The 25,365-nt window shown below is 40.8% G+C and overlaps 1 protein-coding gene across 3 annotated transcripts in view; it reads right to left on the bottom strand.

Moving 5' to 3' along the window:
* Positions 1 to 25,365, bottom strand: part of bcar3 (BCAR3 adaptor protein, NSP family member) — a 66,738-nt gene that overhangs the window by 21,220 nt on the left and 20,153 nt on the right. For 2 of the 3 annotated variants that reach the window (XM_085437256.1, XM_085437257.1), the window contains 3 exons: positions 23,165 to 23,360; positions 22,804 to 23,058; positions 14,178 to 14,220 (listed from right to left, as the gene is read on the bottom strand). In XM_085437256.1, coding sequence (XP_085293382.1) covers positions 14,178 to 14,220; positions 22,804 to 23,058; positions 23,165 to 23,360 — 494 coding nt within the window. Of the gene's footprint in view, positions 1 to 3,580; positions 3,978 to 14,177; positions 14,221 to 22,803; positions 23,059 to 23,164; positions 23,361 to 25,365 lie in introns of those variants that run through there. The other variant, XM_085437259.1, reaches the window with a different exon arrangement.

The following is a 25,365-nucleotide window of genomic DNA, read 5'->3' as shown; positions in this document are numbered from 1 at the left end:
AGCAGCGGCCACCTGGGTAAGCTGCTTGTCCTCACTTCACTGAACACAAAAGGCAAACAACCTTTTAACATCATAACTCTGATCCCTCATCACCTTACACACATGTAAAGTTACAAATACATTAGATGACGTTATAATCCTCACCTTACCTCAACTTATGCGGCTTATGAGCTGAAATAAAGCAGTGAACCTGAGATTCTTAGTTGATACCGCCAGCCTGCAGGATTGCAGATAACAAAAAACCCTGAAGACTGACTAGAAGAAGCAGCTCCATTTGAATCATGTTCAAATATGCAGCGGAGTCAGTATATTAACAATTCTTCAAACACCAACTAAAACACCGTAGAAGACCATAGAGGAAACTCTTCTGCTGCCTCAGTTGCAACACATTTCTTTCAAGAAGAAACAATAAAAACTATTGCCCTGGTCTCTGGTTGGGTCTCAAAATAATCTTTATCTGTGATGCTACACTGTACAGTGGGATTATGACCACTGCAACAGTATACAAGCAACGCAGCACCATAACAGACACATCATTACAATTATGGTGACGTCTGAGATCATTTTAGAGGTGAAGTCAGGCTATGCAGCTTTTCATCTTCTTTATTTCTATTTTTAGAATGCAACCAATTAGTATTATGAAAGTCTTGAGTTGCTAAAGGCAAAAGTTTTGAAAGTTCAACAAACAAAATGCTTAAATGAGAGTTGGGATACCCATCAAATGGGTTTCACTGGGGCAATCATCATTAAAATAACAACTCTTTGGTCTGCTGTATTTCTGGCATTTCCTTTTCTTTTCATCTCTCTTAACAATTTCAGTTTTTTCCTCCTCCCTCTCTTCATGCTACCATTTCCCACTGTGTCTACATACTGCATAGTATGCATCCCCAATCAAGTCACAAAGCTTTAAAAAGTGAATACATGAATGCAAACAGCAGTGCAGGTTGTGTCAAGAATACATGTAGAATTGAGGTGGGCTTAATGAGAATATTCCTGCTGAACAGTCATGCAGTATCCAAATGCTTTTCCTCAGAGCTTCAGTTTAGCTTTTTAGGGCCTGACAACAACACTGTGTTTGACTCTAACATTGAATTAAATGGGCATCATTACCGCTGAGGACAGTTGATAAAACCTAATAGCTGTTGATGTTTTGATTTTCTATCTCTGCGTGTTGTCTTCGTCATCAAAAAGGTCCCTTCCTTTCCTGTTTACACACAACTAAATACAAACATCTTCCTGTGTTTAGGCCAGAGAGCATCTGATTGGTCAGCCTGGGGCAGCCAAAGAGAGTTCATCGTCAGTGCCATCTTAATTTGTTCTGTAAGCCACAATCTCAGCACCAGCATCGGTGCCTCACTAATGCTCTTGTGGAAGAGTGGGAACAAATCTCTGCAACTAGGTTCCTGAACCTGTATGAACAACGACTGAATGGCTATAGCCTGTTCGTCATATACTGTGAAAGTCAAAAGAGGATTGCTTCCAGATTCAAATCCTACAGCGATAACTGAGGTCGACTGCCTCAAAGATACAGATGAGATTCATGCTTAGTGATGTAAAAAGATTTTTTAGAAACAGTAGAAAGGATTGATCTCCAAGCAATGAGCTAAGCCTGAAACAGCAACTGAGGGTTTTTAAGTTTTAGAGCATCATGTTTTAAGAGCTAAAGATGAATAATGGTTTCTGCTATACAACGATAGAGAAAGAACCTTATCATGCAACGGGATTAAGATAAAAAGAACTTTTTAATGCATCGTTTTACAGCAAATGTACGCACAGAAGCAATCTAACTATGCATACAACCCAGCTATGTTGGATCATGGCAGCTAATGCAAACAAAAAAAAAACCGAAAAAGTGTCAATGATGTGATCTAATAGCTAAGGATACCAGCACAAGTAAGCCTGAATCTCAGCAGGCACAGAAACAGGAAGCAGGGCCTCTGTGGATAAATGGCGACCTCCCAGAGAAACAGATGGAGGGGAGAATGAAAAGGGGAATGGAACAAAACCCCAGGCAATATGGAGTCAAAAGTAAAGACACAGAGAGACAGAGAGAAAATAGAAAAGCACTAATGAAGAGGATGAGGATGAGCTGGGGGAAAACTCACAAAAGAGACAGAAGAGCATGAGATGGATGGGAGCGGTGCTGTGCAGTTCTGGTTCTTGAGAAAACAACAAAGATATCAAATAAGGATAACAAGTTCACATTGCATTGAAGCATCATTTAAATGAACAGACTGGAGGATTCTTAAAATAACCAAGAGAGTGACAGACAGAACATCTCAGGTTTTATTCATTCAATTTCTAAATGAGCAGTAATGTAACTATTGGTCATTTATTTTCTCTCTGAAACAGAAGGTCTGGATAGACTGCACACAACAACAACAGCCATTAGAGGCAACTCTTAGTGAGAGGAAGTGCTGATGAACTGCCATATGCATTAAGTAGGAATCCAAGTTTTCCTGGATGGTTTGGATTGGTTTGAGAGCACAGAGTAATACTTTTCCCCCTCTTTGACAGCTTTCCATTTGAAGAGAAATGGATTTTAAGTGTTGCAGCGTGCTGATGACAGCACGCTGCAACATCAGCACGGCAAGGTTGAGAGTTGACCGGAGAAAATGCACACAAAAATATAGTCTGATGAAGATGCAATATGCTGAAAACTTCAGAACAACTTCTTGGCATACTTTGTGGTGAGATCAGTGTGTGCTCTTAGAAGATACATATAAAGACCTGTAAACAGACTTTATCCAGGCACAAAGTGCATTTTAGCAGCAGATGGAAATGTACAGGCTGATCCACAGAGGGACACACCACCCCACCTCAGCCTCCTGCCCCACTGCTGCTCGCTGCATCCAATCAAGTAATGACATTCATACAATTTACTGATGTCATAAAGAAGACAAACTAGCACAAGCTGGTAATTTATCATTCACATGAGGACTACTACCCCTGTCCTGTTAACTGTCTAACCATCTCACCACTTCCTTCACACACAGCCTTATCTGTCTGCCAGCACTAGTTATGGATGAAGCCAGCATATATCTCACAATCACACCCTCAGACAGACAGTCGCACAGTTGGCCATTTATGAGAGTGTCTGGTCTGACTAATAAAAGCCCAGTGTTCACAGTGAGAGCGATGGGAAAGAGAAGGACTATTTAGGCTGATTAGATTTTGCTCAGGCTGGAAGTGTTACCACGCACTTTTCAGACTGTTTTCTGCAGGGCAATATGTTGTTTTCTTTCCACCATCTCCTTGAAACAACAGGATGAAACGAGCCTTGAAAAGCACGCTTGCATTAAAGAATGTTTCTGAAGTTGCATGCTATTAATACTTTAAAGGCAAACAAACCTCTTACTTTTTAATCTACCCCTGGACTAAGATCATCTCATGATGGACAACACCAGCATAAAGTCTGTAGCATGCAAGCATTCACAAAACACCTGCACATGGGCACTTACAGTTACACCTTGTATGATGAATTTTACACAAAGCAAAAGTACAAAACATGAAGATGAATTCAATGATAAAATAGGTAACATGGACACATTCTCACACACACTCTCCTGTGTTTCCTCACCTTTGCGCCGATGACAGAATTCTTGTGGTAGAAGCAACACAGAGCTGCTGTCAGGGCTTTGAGGTTGCATCTCTCCGACATTATCGACTCTATCTGCCGACACTAACGGGGTAACAAATGCTGCCTTCGGCCAGCTCAGTTAGATCTGCGGTCAAGGTGACTGAAGAACAACTTGAACGACAAGTTCCCAATGATTCCCATTTGCCTCTTCCAGTAAAACCTTCATTAAGAGTTACACAGATGGTCGAGTACTAACTCTGCAGCTGGATCAATATCACAAGTCAGAATTTTTCCAGTCTCTCAGACTAAGGAGTGAACATCTCCCCTGGGATAACTGTTACTAACATTCTGTCGTCTCTGCCTCTCTCCTCCACAGTCCCCGCAGAGTGAGCCCTCCACTTTCTCACACATTTTTTCTTTAAATTTCCCTTTTGCCCTGCCCCCCTAAGCTCCATATATGGGAGAGAGAAAGACCCATGTGAGGTGGTTTGCACCAATCAAGTGTTGATAAACTAGGAGTGACCCAAAGGCAGAGTCTCCCGCCTGCTCTCACTGCAAACACATGGGCAATGGAAAGAAAGCTGTGTACATCGGCTTTGCATCCTCTGCATGCATTCAGTATGACACTTCAAACCTAAACTGTTGCTATTGTTTCCCTCTGACTCAAAATCATTTTTTCAGAATTTGCACTGATTGTGCTGATTGGTTTGTTACTCAATTTAGTCTCTAAAGTGACAGTTTGACCAAAATACTGGCCAAATAATTATGTATGCCTTTTCTTTCTGAGTACTCACAGCTGTGGAGTTTCTGCATTACTACTTTAGGTTTATCTGCCTATCAAAAACAATGTCCAGCCCTTGTGCGACTGTCTTTCAGTCTCATATAGACGATGTTAACGTTTCCATAAGAGATGCTCTTTTTTGGTGTAAAGCCATGGTTGGAATTGTGGCTCTTCCAACTGCTCAAACCAGCAGTTTGAGAACAGAAAACACATCACAGAAAAAAAAAAAAACAAAACTAAAAGTATATCACTTCCACAGTTGGCAGTAAGTATTTTAAGAAAACAGCTATGAGTCACAAAGAAAGTTTCAATAGGAAATAGCTGCTGTTCAACCAGTGTTGTGTACTAAATAATCCACTTGGAGACAAAGGGAAGGGTCTGCTAAGAGTGAGTGCGCATGTGTGCTGTGGACTGATGCTGGCCACTTGTGTTACTTAATGCTTGTTGAGCAATTACGCCCACACACTGGTGAAACTCTTAGCTTTCACACCAGTTCACACACAGACCCATACTGACATCTGACATAAGGAAACTGGCCCCAAAGCAGGAAAGTGAAAAAAGTATATTGGCATGTTTCAGGCCAGTAAAACTTATCAACTTCTTCAGGGAAGAAAGTGAGGAAAACGGTTGGACAAACGTAACTAGATCCAGAGTGTACATGGCAGCGTACAAAGACAGAAAATAAAGAAATAACCATGAGTATACAGCACAAACACTACCATCTACAATGTAGCTGCCATCACCAGTGTGTGAATGTGTGTGCGAATGGGTGGATGACTGGTTGTGTAAAGCGCTTTGGGGTCCTTAGGGACTAGAAAAGCGCTATACAAATACAGGCCATTTACCATAAGAACAGCCACATGCACACAAAGACTAGACACACACTGAGGGTGACACGCCAGCAGCAACAAGTTGAAGGGAATATTCGGTCGCAGGAAACTGAGCCACTAATTACAGTGTGAACTCTCATGAGGACCCATGAAGGAAATACATGTAGAACATTCCCTAAGGCACCACATAGAGGCACACACACTCCCACACAAACACACGCACACACACACACACACACACACACACACACACACACACACACACACACACACACACACGACTGGCGACCACAGAAGCCCCAAATCACCAGCTAGGCTAAACGTCCACCTTAAAATACACACATCCGTCGCTCCAGGAATGCTTTGGAAAAACAGTGAAGGACAGAAATTGGGGCGCTGAGGTTCTATGTCTTCTATTTCTATCTGTTTGTTGGTTCTGTCAAATACGAGAGACTGTGCTGTTTCAGCAACCTAAGCTAATTACATGAAATATAATAAAATGGAAAATTGGGGATGAAAGAGGGCTATTTTCTATGTAAAAATTGGCTTAAATATGTAGTTTTATTTCAGGATGTATATTTTACTGTCCGGGGGGACTGAGAGAAACTATATGCAGTCAATGATGTTGAAAGTAAAGGATCTTTTCTCTTTTCATGATGTGTTAACAGAATATTCCACTCATCCTAGGATTTATTTTAACTTCTATTGTCAAAGCCTGAATTGAAGTACCTAAAGACATACAAGGCCCCTAAATTTCCCATAATGCAGCTTAACTGGCCAAAGTACAATAGGACAATGGGATGCTAATGTAAGCCTGAACTGCCACCAATATACAAAACTGATCAGAACAGTAGCAAAATATAAAGATGAGAAGTGCTTTCTACGAGAACGAACAAATACAAGTGATTCATCTTTCAGTTTGCATTTGTTCTATAAACACATCTCATACAATCTGCATCAAATTGCATTAGGTAGTAAACCTAATAAAGAATTCATGTCCAAATGTACTACACATCCATTTACAAGGTCACGATTCCCAACAGTCTCAATGATAAATACAGTAAAGGAGACATGCAGTAGGTACAGGTTTTACATTTCCTGACAGTGGCTGCAAGCTTGGTTGGCAGAAATTGGATTCTACGGTGCAGTATGATATCACACCACAATCGAAGCTTCACTGTCCTTCTGTACCAGTTAGGCAGCATTCATCACGCTTCCTCATCCCCTAATGCATCAATAAAATCAGTGACACTTCTATTCACCCTCTGGGTGAGTCTGTCACATGCACACATGTGCAGACTGTGTGTGTATATGAGGTGTTGGTGACTGAGTGATCAAGAATATAATAGACTGGTGTCGAGCCGTACTGATTGGTTCAACGTGATCCTTATATAGTCAGTGAAAGCGCATGCAGTAAGAGGCTACAATACATCTTATGTGGGTCAAAAGAGAAACTAATTTGTTGGTGTATTTGCTTTTGTAAAGTACACTGGAGCACCAAAGTTCCATAAACTACAATTAAAAATACAAACTACTACTCATACTTATTTACTTTATTGTATACTTGAAAAACAAGAATACAAACATAACAATTTTACAAAGAGAAGATCAGCTTCACAGTTAATGCAAGAAGCATCTGATATTTGGTTTGAACACTGGAAAATTTTTCATCTTTTATTTACAGTGCAGACAATTTAATATAACATGAAAGACAAGTATTTTAACATTAATACATCCATACATATGAGCAACGTGACTTCCATTTTCATGACACGAAGACTGGTTCTAGACTATTTTCTTCAGTACGATTCTTCTGTGACTCTCTCTTTAGCCCAGATTTAGATTAAATCCATGTCTGAGAAACTGGCTCATATGGTTTGACCCAAATCTAAAAACAGACAATTACTCAGCTTGAGCTACAACTGTTTAAAAACGGGCGATAGCTTCAATAAAGGAGAAAAAAAATATCCGTGTCTAGATTATTACCCAAAAGTTTTAATGTTTTTTTAGGTAAATCTGAATATAAGATGACAAAGACAAACCTTGATGTTACTTGCTTTTTCCCTTGAGCATAGAGCGTATGATCACGATTTCTGTAACCTGACCACACTTGCTCAAAATCATCACTGAGAAAATCTGGAGACTGAACAGCCACTGATGAATTAACAGGAAAATTATTACTGATGATATTCTGTAGCAAGCTGGTGGGGGTTACTGGCCAGCTGCCTGTTCCACTTATAGGCTGACAAACTGAATAACTGACTGGGTGTCCAGTTCATGGACGAGCAGAGAGACAAACCAAGCTGGTTGGTGGGGTGCCGAGCGTGGCTGGCTGCTTGCTGTTGAAGTCATGCTGGCTCACTGACAGACTGGTATGAAAGTCACACTATTGTTTGGACTTCTAATTAACAAACATTCACAACAACATCCATCTACAGCGACATTTCTACTTTCGGGTCTGACAGTCCCTTTCCTCAGTTTGGCCAGCAGATGGTGCACTCCTCTAAAACTCAACAAATGCATGAATAGCTGTTTGTAAGTGAATTCAAACAGTTACTGCTCTTTTATCTTTATTATTAGCAAAGCACAGTTTTAAACTGGTGCCTTCAGTATGTGTGTGTGCTCTATACAAGTGTCATCCACACAGAGTTAATAGCTACTGCAACCCAAGACCACACACACACACACACACACACACACACGCACGCACACACACACACACAGAGCATTATTGTTTCCTAAAGCTCTCTCATGAGGGTTTACAGCAACTTTCAACTCATTGTGTGGGAATAAAAGAGTGCAAAAGAGTCTTTTAGCAAAGGCTTAGTAGAAGAAGAGTTGTGTTCACACTGAATCACTGAGGGTCTTTCTTTTCCTCTCTATCATTTAATTTGTCATCAAATAATACAGAGATCGTGCTGTATTATACTATTAAGTCTGGCCAAGTCATAGTAAAATCAACAATCTGCTCCTATTACTTTCTACTCAGTAAAGTTATACAGTACTTATCTTGATACCTACTTTATAATCCTCAGTAAATTTTACTTTCTGTGAGAAAGAGACACTTCAATTTGACTTCATTCCTTCACCAGTGCTTTTGCCTCTTTGTCAGCACGATTACTAAACAACACCTTGTTGGTTTTCTTTTAATCTGGTCAATAGGTGGAGCATGATTAAAGGAAGAACCTAGTACATTTAGCAAAATCAGGTTCCATTGTCTTTAAATTTGGAAGACAGGGTACTAGACTTCTTCTTCATGTTATGTCTATTTCTAGAGAAGGAAACAAGCTGATTGGATGCTTAGTGACGAACATCAAACAGAGGCTGTCAACGAGAAGAGAAACTGGCCATAAGGTGGTGAAGTTGAGAATATATTAAAACTAGTGTTTTCCACAGAGACTTCCTTCCCAACAAACACCCATTCTGCTCACATCTACTTGACATAATCACAGAGAACAATGCAACACTCACTGTACTGACAACTGTTTGTAAAAAAACAGTTTCCAAAGCATATGCCACACAACACCTGTACTGTACCTGTACGGTCTATGTGTGTGTTTTCATCCACAGTGGAAATGCAAACACACCTGGAGCAGCACAGAAGCAGAGCTGACAGCTAGGCTTTCACACATATTATATAATACCTGGAATACAGTAGGCCACATATGCGGTCAGCACGCAGACACACACAAAATAGGCTACGCACTCTGTTGATACACCATGTGTGTGACCAAAGAAATGCACACAAAGTACTATTTGTGCATGTGGGCTCACAGGTTTGAGAGTGTTTATGGGCTCAAAATGTGGTCATAAATATTTTGTACTTGTAAATCAGGATTTGTATGTGTAAAAAGATTTGTGTGTGGACTTAGCCAAAAAAAACCCTGCAAGTTACAAGTACGAATTCTGACCCTATTTTTCTTCCTTTCATCTGATTGGTCAATGTCATGTCAATCACAAATGTAACAATCCAATCAGAGAACAGATGGGTTTGGCTGTCGGAGGGGCGCTTTGTTGAACTGCAGGTCTTTGAAGGGAATAAATGCCCTTTTACATGCCAACCCAGCGTTTTCCTTCATCACCACGAAGGAAAACAGTCTGTGGTGGCCCGAGTTTGGTGATTTTTGTGTCACAGGTTTACGTGCTTAATACAGGGACCTCCAGAGCCTTTTCAACAGCGCTGCGGACCTCGGGAGAGGGGGCAGTGTTGTGGAAATGGCACAGTCTTCACTAGTGGGGATAGTTACAAAGCCTTCTTCATTTTGAATTAGCAATACGTTTTTATTGAACATTTGAAGATAAAAAAACAGAAACTCTTGTAGAGGACATAAAGTCAGAGATAGAAACTACAAGGAGCAGGTGAATCTAGTACAGGTAGAGCTGCCGCAAAACCCCACAGAGCTCAGCAGCCAGCGCAACAAATTCTGGATCCTTGGCCTTTAGCTAGCAGTTAGCATTAGCGGCATATGCTGCCTCCATGCAGTGTTGCCAACTCCTCAGTAAGGAAAATCGCTATTGGTTGTCCTAAAAGTCGCTAGAAGTCGCCAAATGATGTCATCGCCTAATTTGCATAATTGGTCATGCTAATGTAATTGTAACCTACGTTGTTGGAGAGAGAAATAAAACCGTGGAAGAGACATAAAGTGAGTAAAAAATTTCCTAAATGCATTTAGAATTTATTTAGAACTACAAATTAAATTTTTAGCAATTTTTTTTAATGTCACAATTCCAACCCTGCACCTTTATCCGGGCTTGGCACACAGACTCAAGCTTGTGTAGGTGAGGGAGATTTGGGTAGCGAGGTCAACAGTGATATATTTCAAATCACCGATGTCCAAAATCTTGACTGTGAGAGTTCAGAGAGTGAAGAAAAATGTAGCGACGCCCTGCAGTGTTCGTCTGGGACGCTTCCTACGCCTGCAGAGACCGATACCTTTCTCACTTTGTGTCTTGCAAATTTAGTCGCTCACGTTTCTGAGAAAACACAAACAACTGCTGTAAAGCTGAATTTTCAGCAGATAGTGACTGATATAAGAGAGAAGATTGGGGGAGACTTGACTCCTCTAAAAACTGTAAAAAACTTGTACATCATAATGTACAAAGACCTGTGTTGCAAATTTGGATCCAAATACGTGCTTCAGTTTGTGATGGAAAAGGGTTACGCGACTTTTGTAGCAGCCGTTGTGGAGCTATTAAAAGCGGAGCTAAAAGCATCGAGTGGCTCCAGTCACGCGCCGAGACGTTTAGAAAGTGACAAAAGCATTTCTCCAGCCAGTGAGAACAAAACGCAACAATCTGCTAGTGAGGACAAGGTACAATATGGATCCACAGGTTCCCAGAAAGACAGGCCGAGAAACTGTATCGTTAGGGCCCTCGCTTCTTTTTGTAGATCTTTGAGGAGGCTGTTCAGTTGCTGCATGAGCAGCGAATCAGAAACAGAGTGACAGAGTGAGCAGCAGCGGCTCTGTGGGGCCTCTCACAGTGCAGACATGCACTTTGATCGGACACTCTAAATCACTCACATAATTTGCTTCTTAATTTGGAAATAAAATGAGCAGAAAACGAAACAAATGTGTTTGTCAGAACATTTAATTGTTAAATGTGTATAATGGTTTGTAGTCTCATCAATCACAATGTAGAGACAATCGCACAAACTATTTAGTCAGAGCACTTTGAGTTGGTTTTGTCATTGTAGGTTAAATGTAGATATTTATTCTGGATATTTGGCACAAAGGCATCCTCAGCTCTGTAACAGAGAGGTGTTGGCTCAGTGTGAAAATGTCCTGATGATATCAGTACTTTTGATTTTAGCCTGACTGATCAAGTTCCAGTTAAAGGGTTTTGACTGTCTTGAGAGACGGCACATTGTAGACAGAGAGCCATATTCCTAACTGTAAAAATCAAAAAACAGTCTTAGGCTACGTTCACTCTGCAGGTCTTGATGCTCAATTCCGATTTTTTGATCAAATCTGATTTTTTTGTCTGCTTGTTCACACTACAATTAAAATGCGACAGCAAACGCGCTCTAGTGTGAACGCTCAGAGCAGCCGCATGCGCAAAAGAAGACGTCACACACGACGCGCTCTGTTTAGACCCAGAGCAAGCAGTATTGTGTGACTGATGGCCCTTAATGTAAAGACTTCAGACTTTACGTTTCCCAGTTTTGCTTTAAGTTATAAAGTTTTGTTATTTACATTTGGCCTAATAATGATCCTTACTGCTGTTTTAGAGGAGCGCTGCTTCTAGCTGCAGATTTCTGTCAGAATCTGCAGATTATACAGTACAAATAAAATGTTCACGTTTCTCCAACGTTGTCTTCCCAACAGTTTCACTGGATAGGAGCGTTCACCATGTCGGGCGCTGATAGTTGGCGTCTGTCTTGTGTCAGTGACGTAGAAGACGGATTTAATGCAACATGACCATCAAACAGCAGTCGCTTTCTAAAAAATCAGATATGTATCGGATTCAGCACCACATACGAAAGTGACCCAGATCGGATTTGAAAATATTGAATTTGTGTCGTTCACACCGTCACACCATGATCGGATAGATGAGTCGCAGAGGGTCAAAGAAGTCGGATTTGATGCGCTTTCCCCTGCATCCGATGTGAAAGGACCTTTATGCTGCGCACTGTGACTCACAGCCATGGTCCCGGGTCAGCCCTGACTTTGCGTTAAACTAATCCTAAAGTAATAATGGTATTTCTAACCACTGATATACCACAACTTTATCCTTTCAACAGCTGCTGAAAGTTAGGGCACCTAACTGCTATCAGATATTTATATAGAGATCCTCCAGCTTCAAACTGTATTACCCTTCAAGGACCTGCAGTCCAAAAAAAGCACCCCTCCGACAGCCAAACCCATCTGTTCTCTGATTGGATAGTTACATTTGTGATTGACATGACATTGGCCAATCAGATGAAAGGAAGAAAAATAGGGTCAAAATTTGTACTTGTAACTTGCAGGTTTTTTTTTTGGCTAAGTCCACACACAAATCTTCTTTTACACACACAAATCTTTTTTTACACACACAAATCTTCTTTTACACACACAAATCTTTTTTACGCACACACAAATTCTGTTTACACATACAAATCCTGATTTACAAGTACAAAATATTTATGACCACATTTTGAGCCCATAAGTGTTCTGTGAGGTTAGCTCCCACATGTGTGACCCGCTCGCATGGGAAGGACAGAGTTTGCTTTTTACAATGGGGTGTTAGCATCCAAACATATGAGCCAACAGATGGAGGAGAGAGGAGTAGTTGGGACGTGGTCGTACGCAGAGAAAAAGAACTGATTTGAAAGAAAATGTTGGGAAAAAGAAAAGTGGAGAAACCACTGCGGGTTTGTATGTAATGACAGGCTTTATTTACAGTAAAATCTAGTAGTTTGCAGTAAATGTTATGACATCTGCAAAGATCTGAAAGAAACTAATGATGTCGCTGTTCACAGGACAAAATTAGATCACATAGGTCAGTGTCATGAGGGCCAAAGCGTCGGTGTGGACACCACATAATGCAAACTTCATGCATGACTCCAGCTCAGGACATATTTGCATGCCACCCTCCTCTCTCTGATTTCCACTGTTTCTTGCCTACGTCTACAATCTATGACAGAGATGCAGGGATTGAGTAATTTGTTTGTTTTTTATTGTGAGGTATAAAAACAGTTTTCTCCCCCATTCAAGGAAAGAAAGTTTACCATTTTCACACAAACAAATATCATTTAGGAAAATGACAGAATTATTTATTTTGATAAATAATGAAGTTGAGTGTAAATCGTCCACAAACCTGCGCATTTCTTTATGAACAGAAGGTACAGACGAGCCGTCTACGATGAGCTGTGCTGATATATGAACAGCTGTCTGTGACTACAGGCCTGATTATCTGCTGCGCTTTTTCCTCCCACGCCTTTGCCTCATAATACAATTTGATTTTTGCTGGTTTATTTGTTTACTTGTCTCTTCTCTAGCCACACAGTTGCAAGCGTGGGAATCGGAAAATCGTTCCTGTTTAATTTCATTCATTGATTTAAAACCAAAACAAAACATAAAAATACAGACTCTTTCCCAGTAATGCAATCATGTCAGTGTCTGTTTAACACTGTTGTTCTAAGAAACCTGCAAAAATACAGGCATAATTATGATTTAAATAAGGCAATGTCTGACCAAAGATTAGGTAAACCAGCTTCAGCACTCAATTTGGTTGCTGCTCAAAATGTATTTAGATTAGATACCCTGCCTTTTCTCCACTAAATGTGCAGTACAGAAGGTTTGTATTTTGTTTGATGGTCTTAATAATACAAATTTCTTAACAACCGAGCAGACAGGAGCCAAAAATAAGAAAGGCAAAGAACTGTGTTAACAGAGCCATCGCATCTCGGTCGTCATCTGTCTTTGACTGAAAACTGCGGTGCAGGTGGTACGAAAATGATTTAATGCTGTGTGACAGCAACAAAACTGAGCGTATGATTTAAAGGCACATTATCCAAGTAGTCGAGGTGCAATTAGATTAACCTCACCTAAGAGTGATGTTTACACCTCAGTCTGGTGTTTCATATCCAGTGGCAGATGTGTCCCGTTAGATGTAATCCTTTATTGGTGGGCTTTACTAAATGTTTTACTTTTATTCCCCCTTGCAAAATGTCTTTACTTTAGTACTGCAGTATTTTCACAGCAGGGTGGGAGGTCTGAGGTTTTACATAACTGCTAGTATAACTTTTTCCTTCCTACTATAATACACACAACAAGCTTCCACTTTAGTCTGCTAAACTAAATTAAGCCTGGCGGGGTCGTACATCTTATTTTACTTCTGTGTGTTTTACCATTTTACAATCAGTCTTTTTAAATACTGTTTTATGCGTTATAGGCAGTAATAAGCAGCCATATTTTCAGTAAACAAAATATTTACATTGATTATCATGGAACCGCTTATTTTCAGCAACAGCAGACAAACAATATAGCACCACTGCTTTTCCTACCTTAACGTAGTCCACTGTGGCGTCGGGCCCGGCTGCAGGCTCCCTGGGGAACACAGACAGAGACAAGGTCCGATTTAGAGAACACATCCTGCCAAAAGGACCCAGATGGGACCTTTAGGTCCTCCTTATAGCTCCTATTACAAATAAACTGCACAGTCAAGGCCGCTCGCTGACTAGTGCTGAAGATGGGTATTCAGCCCTCGTCACTCCGTAGGAGATGAATTATAGGTGTGGAGGTGTGGCACTTTTTCTTTAAAGGTCTAACAGGGTGATCCAAACAAGTGCCTGTATGATAAGAAGCCAAACCTGCGCTCTAAAGCAGAGGGCTGATTCTTGTGGCAACGCAGAGTTAATCCACATCTACTACTGTAGGTCCCACTTGGGAGTGGGTTTCTCAAAGAAAAGAAAAAAGAATCAAGTGGAACCAAAGTTTGCACTACACTGCCTTAAGTCTCCTGTTTTCCCGGTTTCGCTGCCTGACTTTCACTCCCTTTCTTTTAGTGGTAAACATGTTCCCTTACTGCCTGTCTGACTTGGCCTCTCTCTCTCTTTCTCTCTCTCTCTCTCCTCCCCCATCATAACACATCACAGCCACACGCCTGCCATTCAGAGTCCACTGACAATTTCACAGAGAGGTTAGAGCACACACACAAACACACACTTTTCTAATTTCCTCTTTTTGCATTTTTCTGTAATTCTCTTATTCACAAAAAAATGCTTTTGTCCATCTTCCTAATCTCAGCTTACACGCGCTGCAGTTTTATCTGCTTTTTTAATCACTTTTGTTTATCAATTGTTTAAAGATCAGATTACTCATTTTCAGTCTTCGTATTTTTGTTCTCCGTTTGTTTTTTCCGCCAATGTTAGCTTGTCACATTTTATCCCTTAACAAAACTCTTTCTGTGCTCTCCATCTCTGCGTTGAACATTGGTACTCGAGTTGCAGCTCAGTCTCGACAGGAGGCTTACAACCAGGGGCTCAGTGAAAGGGGTAATTAGCTCAAATCCGTGGCTACATTACCAAGGTTGGTAGTTTAAATCCCTTAGGCCTGCATTGGTTTTCCCACGGGAATATTAGCACAGTCCATTACTTACCAAACCAAATATGTGCAGCTCTAAGCCCTCGCAGTTTAAACATGGCCCCAAATAATGAGTGGGATTTAGTTATGTAACTGAACAGAAGCCCCCATTCACAACAATGTATAGTCATCATTCATGGAAGGTGTTCAGATCACTCTTACCCTTAATGAGTTTGCAGAACCGATGAAATGCAGCATATTAAACCTGATTCTATTTTAGGTGCACAGATCAGTCATCTGGCAGGTTGTCAGGGCTTACAGATGAAATCTGCACCGAGGTTTCCTCTCAGTGGCTGTGTCTGACACAATCAGGAACTTCCTGAAGGTGCTGAGAGAAAACACTTTCAGCTGCACCACAAGGAGTCGCTACAGTAGGTCGCTCCGCCAGGTTGATTTTTTGTTTTGTTTTGTATTGTCACCTAAAATCAAACTGGGCATCCTTCACCAGTGTAAACCCCTATACTATACACTAAACATTCAGCCATTGCAATAATACCGTATATGTGTGTGTTGCATTTATGACATTATGACAGAATGATTACCAACAAAACTTCAAAATTGCCAAACAGATGAAAACAACATCCATTAGCATGTGTAGTCCTATTTAGAAACAGATCTATAAATGTATGCATGCATACCTGAGTACAAAATAAATCAAATTAAATGTATTATAAAGTAAAACTTAAAGCACTTGACTATACTGGAGCTGAACTAATTTCTTTGTGAGGTTTATTTGACGATTGTATGACTCAGTCCATCACTGTATTTGGAAAAAGCGCCATAAATTCAATTCAATTCAATTTTATTTATATAGCGCCAAATCACAACATAAGTCGCCTCAAGGCGCTTCATAGATACAGAGAAAAACCCAACAATCATATGACCCCCTATGAGCAAGCACTTTGGCAACAGAGGGAAGGAAAAACTCCCTTTTAACAGGAAGAAACCTCCGGCAGAACCAGGCTCAGGGAGGGGCGGCCATCTGCTGCGACCGGTTGGGGTGAGAGAAGGAAGACAGGATAAAAGACATGCTGTGGAAGAGAGACAGAGGTTAATAACAGATATGATTCAATGCAGAGAGGTCTGTTAATACATAGTGAGCGAGAAAGGTGACTGGGTGAATGACTGAATGTAGTGTAAAGCGCTTTGGGGTCCTATGGACTAGAAAAGCGCTATACAAATGCAGGCCATTACCATCATGGGAATCCCCCGGCAGCCTATGTCTATTGCAGCATAACTAAGGGAGGATTCAGGATCACCTGGTCCAGCCCTAACTATATGCTTTAGCAAAAAGGAAAGTTTTAAGCCTAATCTTGAAAGTAGAGATAGTGTCTGTCTCCTGAATCCAAACTGGAAGCTGGTTCCACAGAAGAGGGGCCTGAAAACAGGAGAAATATGCTCTCTCTTTCTAGTCCCTGTCAGTACTCTTGCTGCAGCATTTTGGATTAGCTGAAGGCTTTTCAGTGAGTTTTTTGGACATCCTGATAATAATGAATTGCAGTAGTCCAGCCTGGAAGTAATAAATGCATGAACTAGTTTTTCAGCGTCACTCTGAGACAGGATATTTCTAATTTTAGAGATGTTGCGCAAATGGAAGAACGCAGTCTTACATATTTGTTTAATATGTGCATTGAAGGACATGTCCTGGTCAAAAATGACTCCAAGGTTCCTCACAGTGTTACTGGAGGCCAAGGTAATGCCATCCAGAGTAAGAATCTGGTTAGATACCATATTTCTAGGCTTTTCAGGGCCGAGTACAATAACCTCAGTTTTATCTGAATTAAGAAGCAGAAAGTTAGCGGCCATCCAGATCTTTATGTCTTTAAGACATTCCTGCAGTTTAACTAATTGGTGTGTGTTATCTGGCTTCATGGACAGATAGAGCTGGGTGTCATCTGCATAGCAGTGAAAATGTATGCTATGTCTTCTAATGATGCTGCCCAAGGGAAGCATGTATAATGTAAACAGAATTGGTCCTAGCACTGAACCCTGTGGAACTCCATAATTAACCTCAGTGTGTGAAGAGGACTCTCCATTTACATGAACAAACTGGAGTCTATTAGATAGATATGATACAAACCACTGCAGTGCAGTACCTGTAATACCTACAGCATGTTCTAATCGCTCTAATAGGATATTATGGTCGACAGTATCGAATGTAATGTTGTGAAAGTTTTTTGAAGTCTAAGAATGGGGCGCTCTTTCAGGAATTCACGCTCTGAACCGCCCCCTTGCCTCACCTCCTAAACTGCCACAAAACTAGCAGCAGCATCGAGTTTGAAGATGTGATCAAGTGCTTTCGATCTACTCTACTTTCCACAGCATTTCCAAAATTGCTCCCTTTCATTCATTCCCATACAGATGCCGTGTGCTCATTCCTGAAACGTCTTTTCACATTTTTGGGGTTATTTTTTTTCACTGTAGACCATTTACAGAAGTAAGACAAGACAAGTTTCAGGTATTAGCAGAGACAGCAAACGAATCTGTTTGCCTGCTGTTAAATTCTCAATTTTCCTTTGCTTTTTAAAAAAAAAAGTAAAATATACAACTATGAGGAATAAAAAACTAGATGGGTATGTGTATGCATCCATGCTCTCCCCCGCTATTCCAAAATTACAGGATGAAGCACCAAGCGATAGATATAGCTTTCTTTTACTCCATCCATCCTCTTTCACTTATCCAATATAGGGGTCACAGTGGGGATGGCGCCTATCCCAGCTGTCTGATAGGTTGTGTACACCCTGGACAGGTCACCAGTCTACTGCAGGGTAATAGAGACACAAACATTTATGCTTACATTTGTACCTAAATTCAATTTTAAAAGTCACCAGTTAATCTAACACATGTCTTTGGATTGTGGGAGGAAGCTATAAATAGCCAGAGACCTTCTTGCCGTGAGATGACAGTGCTAACCACTGCACTGCTGACATGCTGACAAAATTTAAAATGTGAACTGCTGGTGATACTCTATATCAAAGCAATGGGAAGCTTCTACCAATGGGAAAAGAGCTGTGAGTGGCTGCAGAGCCTCTGTCCTATGTTATAAAAGCACCTGCTGCAGGTAATGCATTATGTTTGGCATACACTGATTAGTGCTTGATATTCAACGCTGAAGATAAAGAACATAGAAGCAGTAGAGGAATTTCTGTGGTTTGAAATCTGAACTAAAATCAGAAACTCACTGAACATTTTCTGTATCCATGTGTGTTGCTTCTCTGAGGTCAGTGGTTTGCTGGACCTTTGATGGGACCAAAGTTTTTTACCACTCCAACCACTTGCCCCTTGTAACCTCAGCCTGGATCTCCAGGATTAGGTGGGTTCAATGCAGACAGACAACACCCATCTACATCCTCCTGGGTTAAAAGTGCCAAAATTGAGGGAGGGAAATTCCCTTTTTTGAAAATTCCCCTCAGGCAGGTCAAAGGTCAGGCTCACAAACAGAGTGATAGCCCCGGAGCAAACAGAGATTCGGTGTCACTCCTTGTGTGCTAGGTTAGCAATGTTTACTCATCCTGGCTACAGCGTTAAAAGAATTTAAACAGAGCATGATGGATGTGCGATAGCGAAGCATTCCAGGGGACACGAGCTGACCACTGCGAGGCAGCACTCGCCACAATCTTTTTCTGGCTACTGTTGTTCTTTGCGCTTCACCGCACAATACTCAGCAAGACCACAACTGGCTTAAGTTAGGAACTACACTATATTTGTGTGTGTGGGAGAGAGAGTGTGTTGAAGGGAGGCTAAGACAGAGAGAGAGAGAGAGACAGACAAGGATAGGGAGAAATGGAAAAAGTTGATGGCAGCATGCAGAGTCTGAAGGCAGCCTACAGAGGTCAGTGTGCTTCCATTAGAAAGTGAAAAGTCTCAATTTACTGTCAGTTTGTGTTTATCTTAGCTGATTTCTATGCATTCTAGTTTTAATACCACAGGCTGAACAGTTATTCTAAAATAAATGGCATTAATTAATTCCCAAAAGGCATTTGATCTTAGTTTCGTACAATATGCTGCAAAACACACTGGCTCTGTTGGCAGACAGTTGTCCTACAATGCAAAGCAGAAATGAAACGGAGTAACAAAAACTAAATAAACTGATAAATTAGAATAAATTAGAATAAGAACGGCTCTGACACCTGGCATCTTTTCAGATACAACATCTTTTCAGTACAAACAGGTAAAATACAAGGCTAAATGTCATTTGCACTGCTGTAGATAGCAGATTTACTCTGAATCATCCCCTTTCCAGGACAATCTGTTGAGTTTAGCCTACAAAAGGACATTTTTAGTGAACCTTTTGTAATGATTCAGCTTTCACAAAACTACAAAAAAAAAAAACAATAATATTGAGTGCATTTGGAAAAAGGAAGTCCATTTTGTTCTTGATGATCAATGATGATCTGTTTACTGGTATGCATTTTATAGTGCATCCAAGGTATCCAAGGTAGCATAATGTTTAAAATTAAACACTGAACTATTGTTCTAAAGAAATGTTTGATATCTGTTTGTGTAGAATTTGCTTTCCTTGGACTTGAGATCCGTGCACGATTGCGTTTGCTTCGTTTTATCCATTTATACAATTTGTTGCATCTTATTTTATACAGTAAAGCACTTTCTGGCTCTTAAAAAGCACTATATGAACAAACCTTACATAAAGTACTTGTTAGTGAGTTATTGTTAGCGGGTGGGGAATTCAGAATTTCATTTACACTATACAAATAAAAAGAAAAGTTTCAGATATCACCAGTCTGTTATTGTCCATCTATACTCCCTCCAACTCTGAACTCTGTCTGCTCAGTTTCCTCCTCCCCCTCCTTTCTTGGTGGTCCTAGAGCTGCCCTCAAAGGTCAACACAAAGACACATGGACCAATGGGAAGATAGTGTGACATAAGGTTAGGGGTCATAGGCCAGCAATGGACAGTCAGTGGTTACATTCCATAAAGACATACTCATCATTTTATAGAAATCTCTGCTGTGAATTGTTTGTAGTTTGAAACCAAATGACCAGAGGTGGGAGGAAACTCTGGAATTTGGAAAATTTCTGGGAGTGTTAAGATCACAGTAAGCAAGCAATCTATATGTGCACTAGAAAAATAAAAAGTTTGAATGTTTTAGTTTGAATAGGAAAAAGAATTTGTGTCAACTCATAAAAACTAAGAAGAACCAGCATAATTGAACAGGAAACTTTAAATTTGAGGATGTGGACTTGAATAAGATACTTTCCTTTCTGTCAGGTCATTAGCTGCCATCCTTACATTATGGCTCAGTCACCCTAGAGTCAAAATAGAAGAGCGTGTGACTAGGTGGTTGTCATGGTTGCACATGTCCTCAACCTCAGGGTGATCACTTTCAATCACAAGGTTTGCCTGGGTGCAGAAAGCACATGGCTACAAAAACTGTGGCCCAACTTGGCTTGACTGCGACCACACTGCGACAGATTGGAGTGCGCAAGCAAATTATTGCAGTCTAATTCATAAATGCAGACTTGCAGCTTGCCAACACACTGTAATCAATCTGACGACAGCAATTGACTGAGTGGGTGCAAACCTGGTCCTCGTCTTTGAAGCAACCATTTCAAAGGCATCGAGATCCAAAGTTTATTACTTAAAGTTGCAATAATTTTGGATCTGCTCTGACTGCTTAAAGGGAACACTATTGACATTCTTTGCTGTCAGCCTAAAGTGGAGTTAATGGCAAACAATCTAAATCAAATTAGACACGTTTTTAAAAAATGAAAAGTAGCTCAGAATGCAAAACTGTGTTATATCACCTGAAGTTATTCAGCTCAATTTTATTTGTATAACGCCAAATCACAACAACAGTCTCCTCAAGGTGCCTCGCCCCAGTGGGGCTGTGAGTTTTGGCCTGGAATAATTCAACAACTGAGTGGTAATGACGACAGAGAGTTCACAACATGAGAGAGACAAATATACTAACTGAGCCTTATTTGGAAATACTCTGGATTTGAGTCAGTAGATGGATAAGTTTAAAAACTCAACTGCGCTGATTCATCACTGAAACGACCAGGTTATCAAGCTATCACAGCAGGTCCCTGGTGGTTTGTTTATCTCCAGTTTCATGCTGAGCAAAAGATAAGACTGTGTTTTCGTGTTTTTCTACACAACAGCATGCTCACTTTCCTTCCGTTCCCTCTTTACCCAGTAACCTAATAATCGTATTTGTTTCCTGAGTATGTAGATATTTTAAAAAGATATGTTTAATTATCTGTAGTCTCGATATTTGGACTCAACATCTGAATGGTTCAAACCTGCACAGGTAATCTGAAGGAATAATCAAAAGCAACTTTTGCCTGATTCTCACAGTCTTAACTTGAAGTAAGGCTGGGGGTGGGGGGGTGGGGGGTGTCAAGATCTCTGTCTAAATAAATAAATAAATCTGGGTAAATTCCCAGATGATTAAACATGCAACTATTTCACATTCAAAATGAGTAAAGACAATTAGCAGCCTATTTATGCAAGATAATTCATAATTTTACTGGGGGGGTTATATTGGCTGGGTCTGATTATTGAGGGGGGGGGGGTCATAACCCCCTTAACCCCCCTGGAAATTACGCCCCTGGGTGGATGAGAACCGACATGCCAAAACTTTAGAAATATGCTTTCTTGATGAACTTTATCATCAGGTAATGGCTGAATTTTCATGAACTTTAATCAGTCAAAAGGCTCATTTATGCATGAAAGGTGTAAAAACTGGCACTTTCTGTGCTAGCTGTTTAAAAGAACAAGAAAATACCCATGAAGTTGTACTAACGTTGTGAAAGAACACAAAAAAAAGAACAATATGCTACTCATTATTTTGCCACCTGTACAGGCTGAATTTGACCTGGACAAATTGTCCCACTGTATGTCAGCGGTCTATGAAATCTATCCGGCATGGAGGCAGACAGATAAAAAGTAGAGACAAAGACTTCACAGTAGTCTCTGATCTGCCACGCCACACCCTGACCAACAAAGGTAACCCAACTGCTGGGGGCTACACGAATGCGCCCACAGACGCACATCACATGCACACACAAAGCTGGCTACATCAGATACAGTCTGTTGTAACTCTACACTAGAGATAGAAAGGTGGAGGACATGATGAGGGATGAGATGTGTGTGGGTTTGTGTGTGTGTGTGTGTGTGTGCTCCCTCTGAAGTTGAGCTAATCACTACACCCCCTCAGGGGTCTCTATACAACCTCACTTTTCTCCATCCAACTCCACACTGTCTCACTCTCCAGTCTGAAGAGGAGCAGTGTTTTCTCGAGAGCACTAACAGTCTCTGATCATCAAACATTGCCAGCCTTCAGAATGACAAGACACCCCTGCAACAATCACCTTTTATCATGATAGTACTGAACAAAAGGTGCTTCTTCTGAAAGATGGTTTCCCTACACAAACATCTGACAGATATAAAGATAAGCAACAGTCGTACTTGTGATGAAGACTGTCATTTGCCCAGAATGTGCAAGAACAAACCGCAGAATGAAAATGAAACTATAAACATCCAGAAGCATTATCCATGTTTGTCTGTGTTTGTGAACATGTTTACCTGTAACCATGGAAGTCATCAGCGATATTTTGGACCAGTGAAGAGGTCATGGACTGATGAGGGTACTCAGCAGTCAGTAATGCATTCTCATAAATTAAAGGCTCTGTGTGATTGGCTTTGGGGTCCCAGGTGTAGTTTCCATGTGTGAGGTTGACCCCTCCTCTTTTGCGCCGAGGCAGAGTCCCATGAATAGAGATTGGCTGGTAGGTGGCAGCTGGCTTTTCTGATAGGCTGCCACACTGGCCTGGATGGAGACTGCAGGACAAAAAGCAAACAGTTACTCACACTGGGAAATGTTACTATTGCTGATTTCTAATAAATGACTCAACAGCAGTGAGCTTATGATGGTTACACAGCTTACCCAGGTCTGGAGCTGAGAAGATCCATGGAGGATGTGAGAGAGGCCTGGTGCCTCCTGGAGGAGCAGGTATTATTGCTTGGGGCACCAAGAGGGCTGCTGGGTACTCCAGAGTGGCCTGTGCCTCCTCCCAGGGTGTGGTGTGCTTGAAGAGACCTGGGCAGACTAGCAAAACGCCCCTCTGCCATCATCCTCAACTCTGGAAACAAAACACATACAGACATTTACTGTTAAACAGTAATGACATACACCATGACTTTGGATTACTTAATAAAGATTAAGAACTTTACTGAGTTCCTGCAAATATAAAGGAAACTAAGTGAATGAATCAAACAAATTAGCTGTCTTCAGGTGTGTTATAACGAACAGTAATCTCAGCTATACATTTGTGTAACAATGGCTGACATGAAGCACTGACTGAGATGAAATGGCGCACACAGCCAGTATACAGTAGTTGTCTCTCTTTAATGGAGACACAAAGCCATCATTCTCACTCTCTTTCAAGTGTTCATACATACAGAAATACTTACTAGCACTTTTCGCTAATGTTTAGTAGATGCAGCAAGTTAATCTGACCTCTGAATAACACCCCATCTCTATTTAATGGATTCCCCCCCCCCTTTTTTTTTTAAAAACAAAAAATTTCATGTGCACACTCTGAAACAAAATCTGTAGCTACACTGTGTCTGAAAACGAAGCCAATAAAATCCACATAAGTTAGCAAATGGATAACAATTTAATATTTCCACTGAAGAGGGGAAGATTAAAGTAAAGTAGATGTGTTTGAGAATTTCGCCTGAGCCAATTTTTATACAATAGTTGGATCGGAGCCACGTTTTCTTTTCTCCCACACCAGACTGAAGGCTGACTTCAGCCCTCTGTTAGTGGATATGAGAACAGAATAGAGGTCTGACCCTGTGTGCCTCAGTGTTATGTGATATTTTTAGCAACAACCTCTGAGTATCAGTATCAGTATAACACTAGGACATTTTCAAAATACTTTGTATTCCAGTAATCTCCTTAAAAACTGATTCATACACCAGATACTTAAAAAAAGGGAAAACAGAAAAAAAGAAAAGAGAGCAGCACTGCACCCAACTTTATTTTTGCCCATTAGCTAGATCTTGTGTAATGAACAGACAGACACAGTTATAAATACAGCATGATGAACATGACCGATAGGATGACAGGGAACTAAAACACAGGACAGAGAAATTCCCCTGCTGTGTGACGATGAGTGAACAGCACAGCTTTATCCGCTCTGAATCACTCACAGCACAGCAGTTAGTCATACTGTACAAACTAAAATAACACGGTAGCAGACTGGATTCAACTGACCCGCTCTCTAATCTCAAACCTAAGAATCTGATCTGAACAACTGAGCCCGTGTTTGCTATTGTTAAACAGCCTGATTATGATCAGAGAACACAAGCTGAAGGAACATAATCAAACTGACCGGTGTTCAACTGACCTGCAGTAACTGCAGAAAAATGCTGCTGGACCACTTTTACATGTGCAATAACAAAAAAGATGATCCGCAACAAACAACAAAAACTAACAGCTCAGACGGACATCATTTCAGACCATGTGTACAGTACAGAAACGTGCCTCCTAGCAGCAAACTGTCTTACATTTAATACTTTGATAGCAAGCCGAAATGATAAAATGTCTTTGTAGCATTTTTGTTTAGACTTCTGCCAATGCGAACAGAACTAGCGCTTAAAAATATGTGAAAGCATAAATTGGAGCACTTGTTGGAGCAGCATTACAGCCACAGAAGTCAATTTCCCCGCTTCCAGGGCTGTGCTAAAGTATGCTCAATGACTGAGATGATTGATACCCTGTGTGATGTCTCCAAGATTTGTGTTTAGTAGCACTTTTTTGGTCTTTTGGCAAAAATACTCGCATAGTTTCTCATCTACGGCTGTTGTTTGCTGTCACGTTAAATGGCAAACGCTAGAGTTAACACCAGCTCAAAGGAGAAGGCTACAAACGAGAGGACACAACCTTTCAGTAGGTTCTTGGAGTTTTGTCACTCCTATAAATAAACCAGGACCGCCTTAAACTGGAACTAAATGCTAAAACTTAACTCCAGCAGGGGGTCACTGAGCCACCAGCTTGTAATCATGAATATCAATAAAAATGCAAATAATGGTTTAGAGAAAGGAACAGCTGGCTGGTTCAGGACTCTTCAGTGTACACAG

This window comes from Copadichromis virginalis, linkage group LG17 (genome assembly GCF_057382275.1).
Source record: "Copadichromis virginalis isolate Kocher_CV1m ecotype Utaka linkage group LG17, C_Virginalis_male_GT1.1, whole genome shotgun sequence".
Lineage (NCBI taxonomy): Eukaryota > Metazoa > Chordata > Actinopteri > Cichliformes > Cichlidae > Copadichromis > Copadichromis virginalis.
Note: the sequence above shows the minus strand (reverse complement) of the source record. Positions and strands in the feature narration are given on the sequence as shown.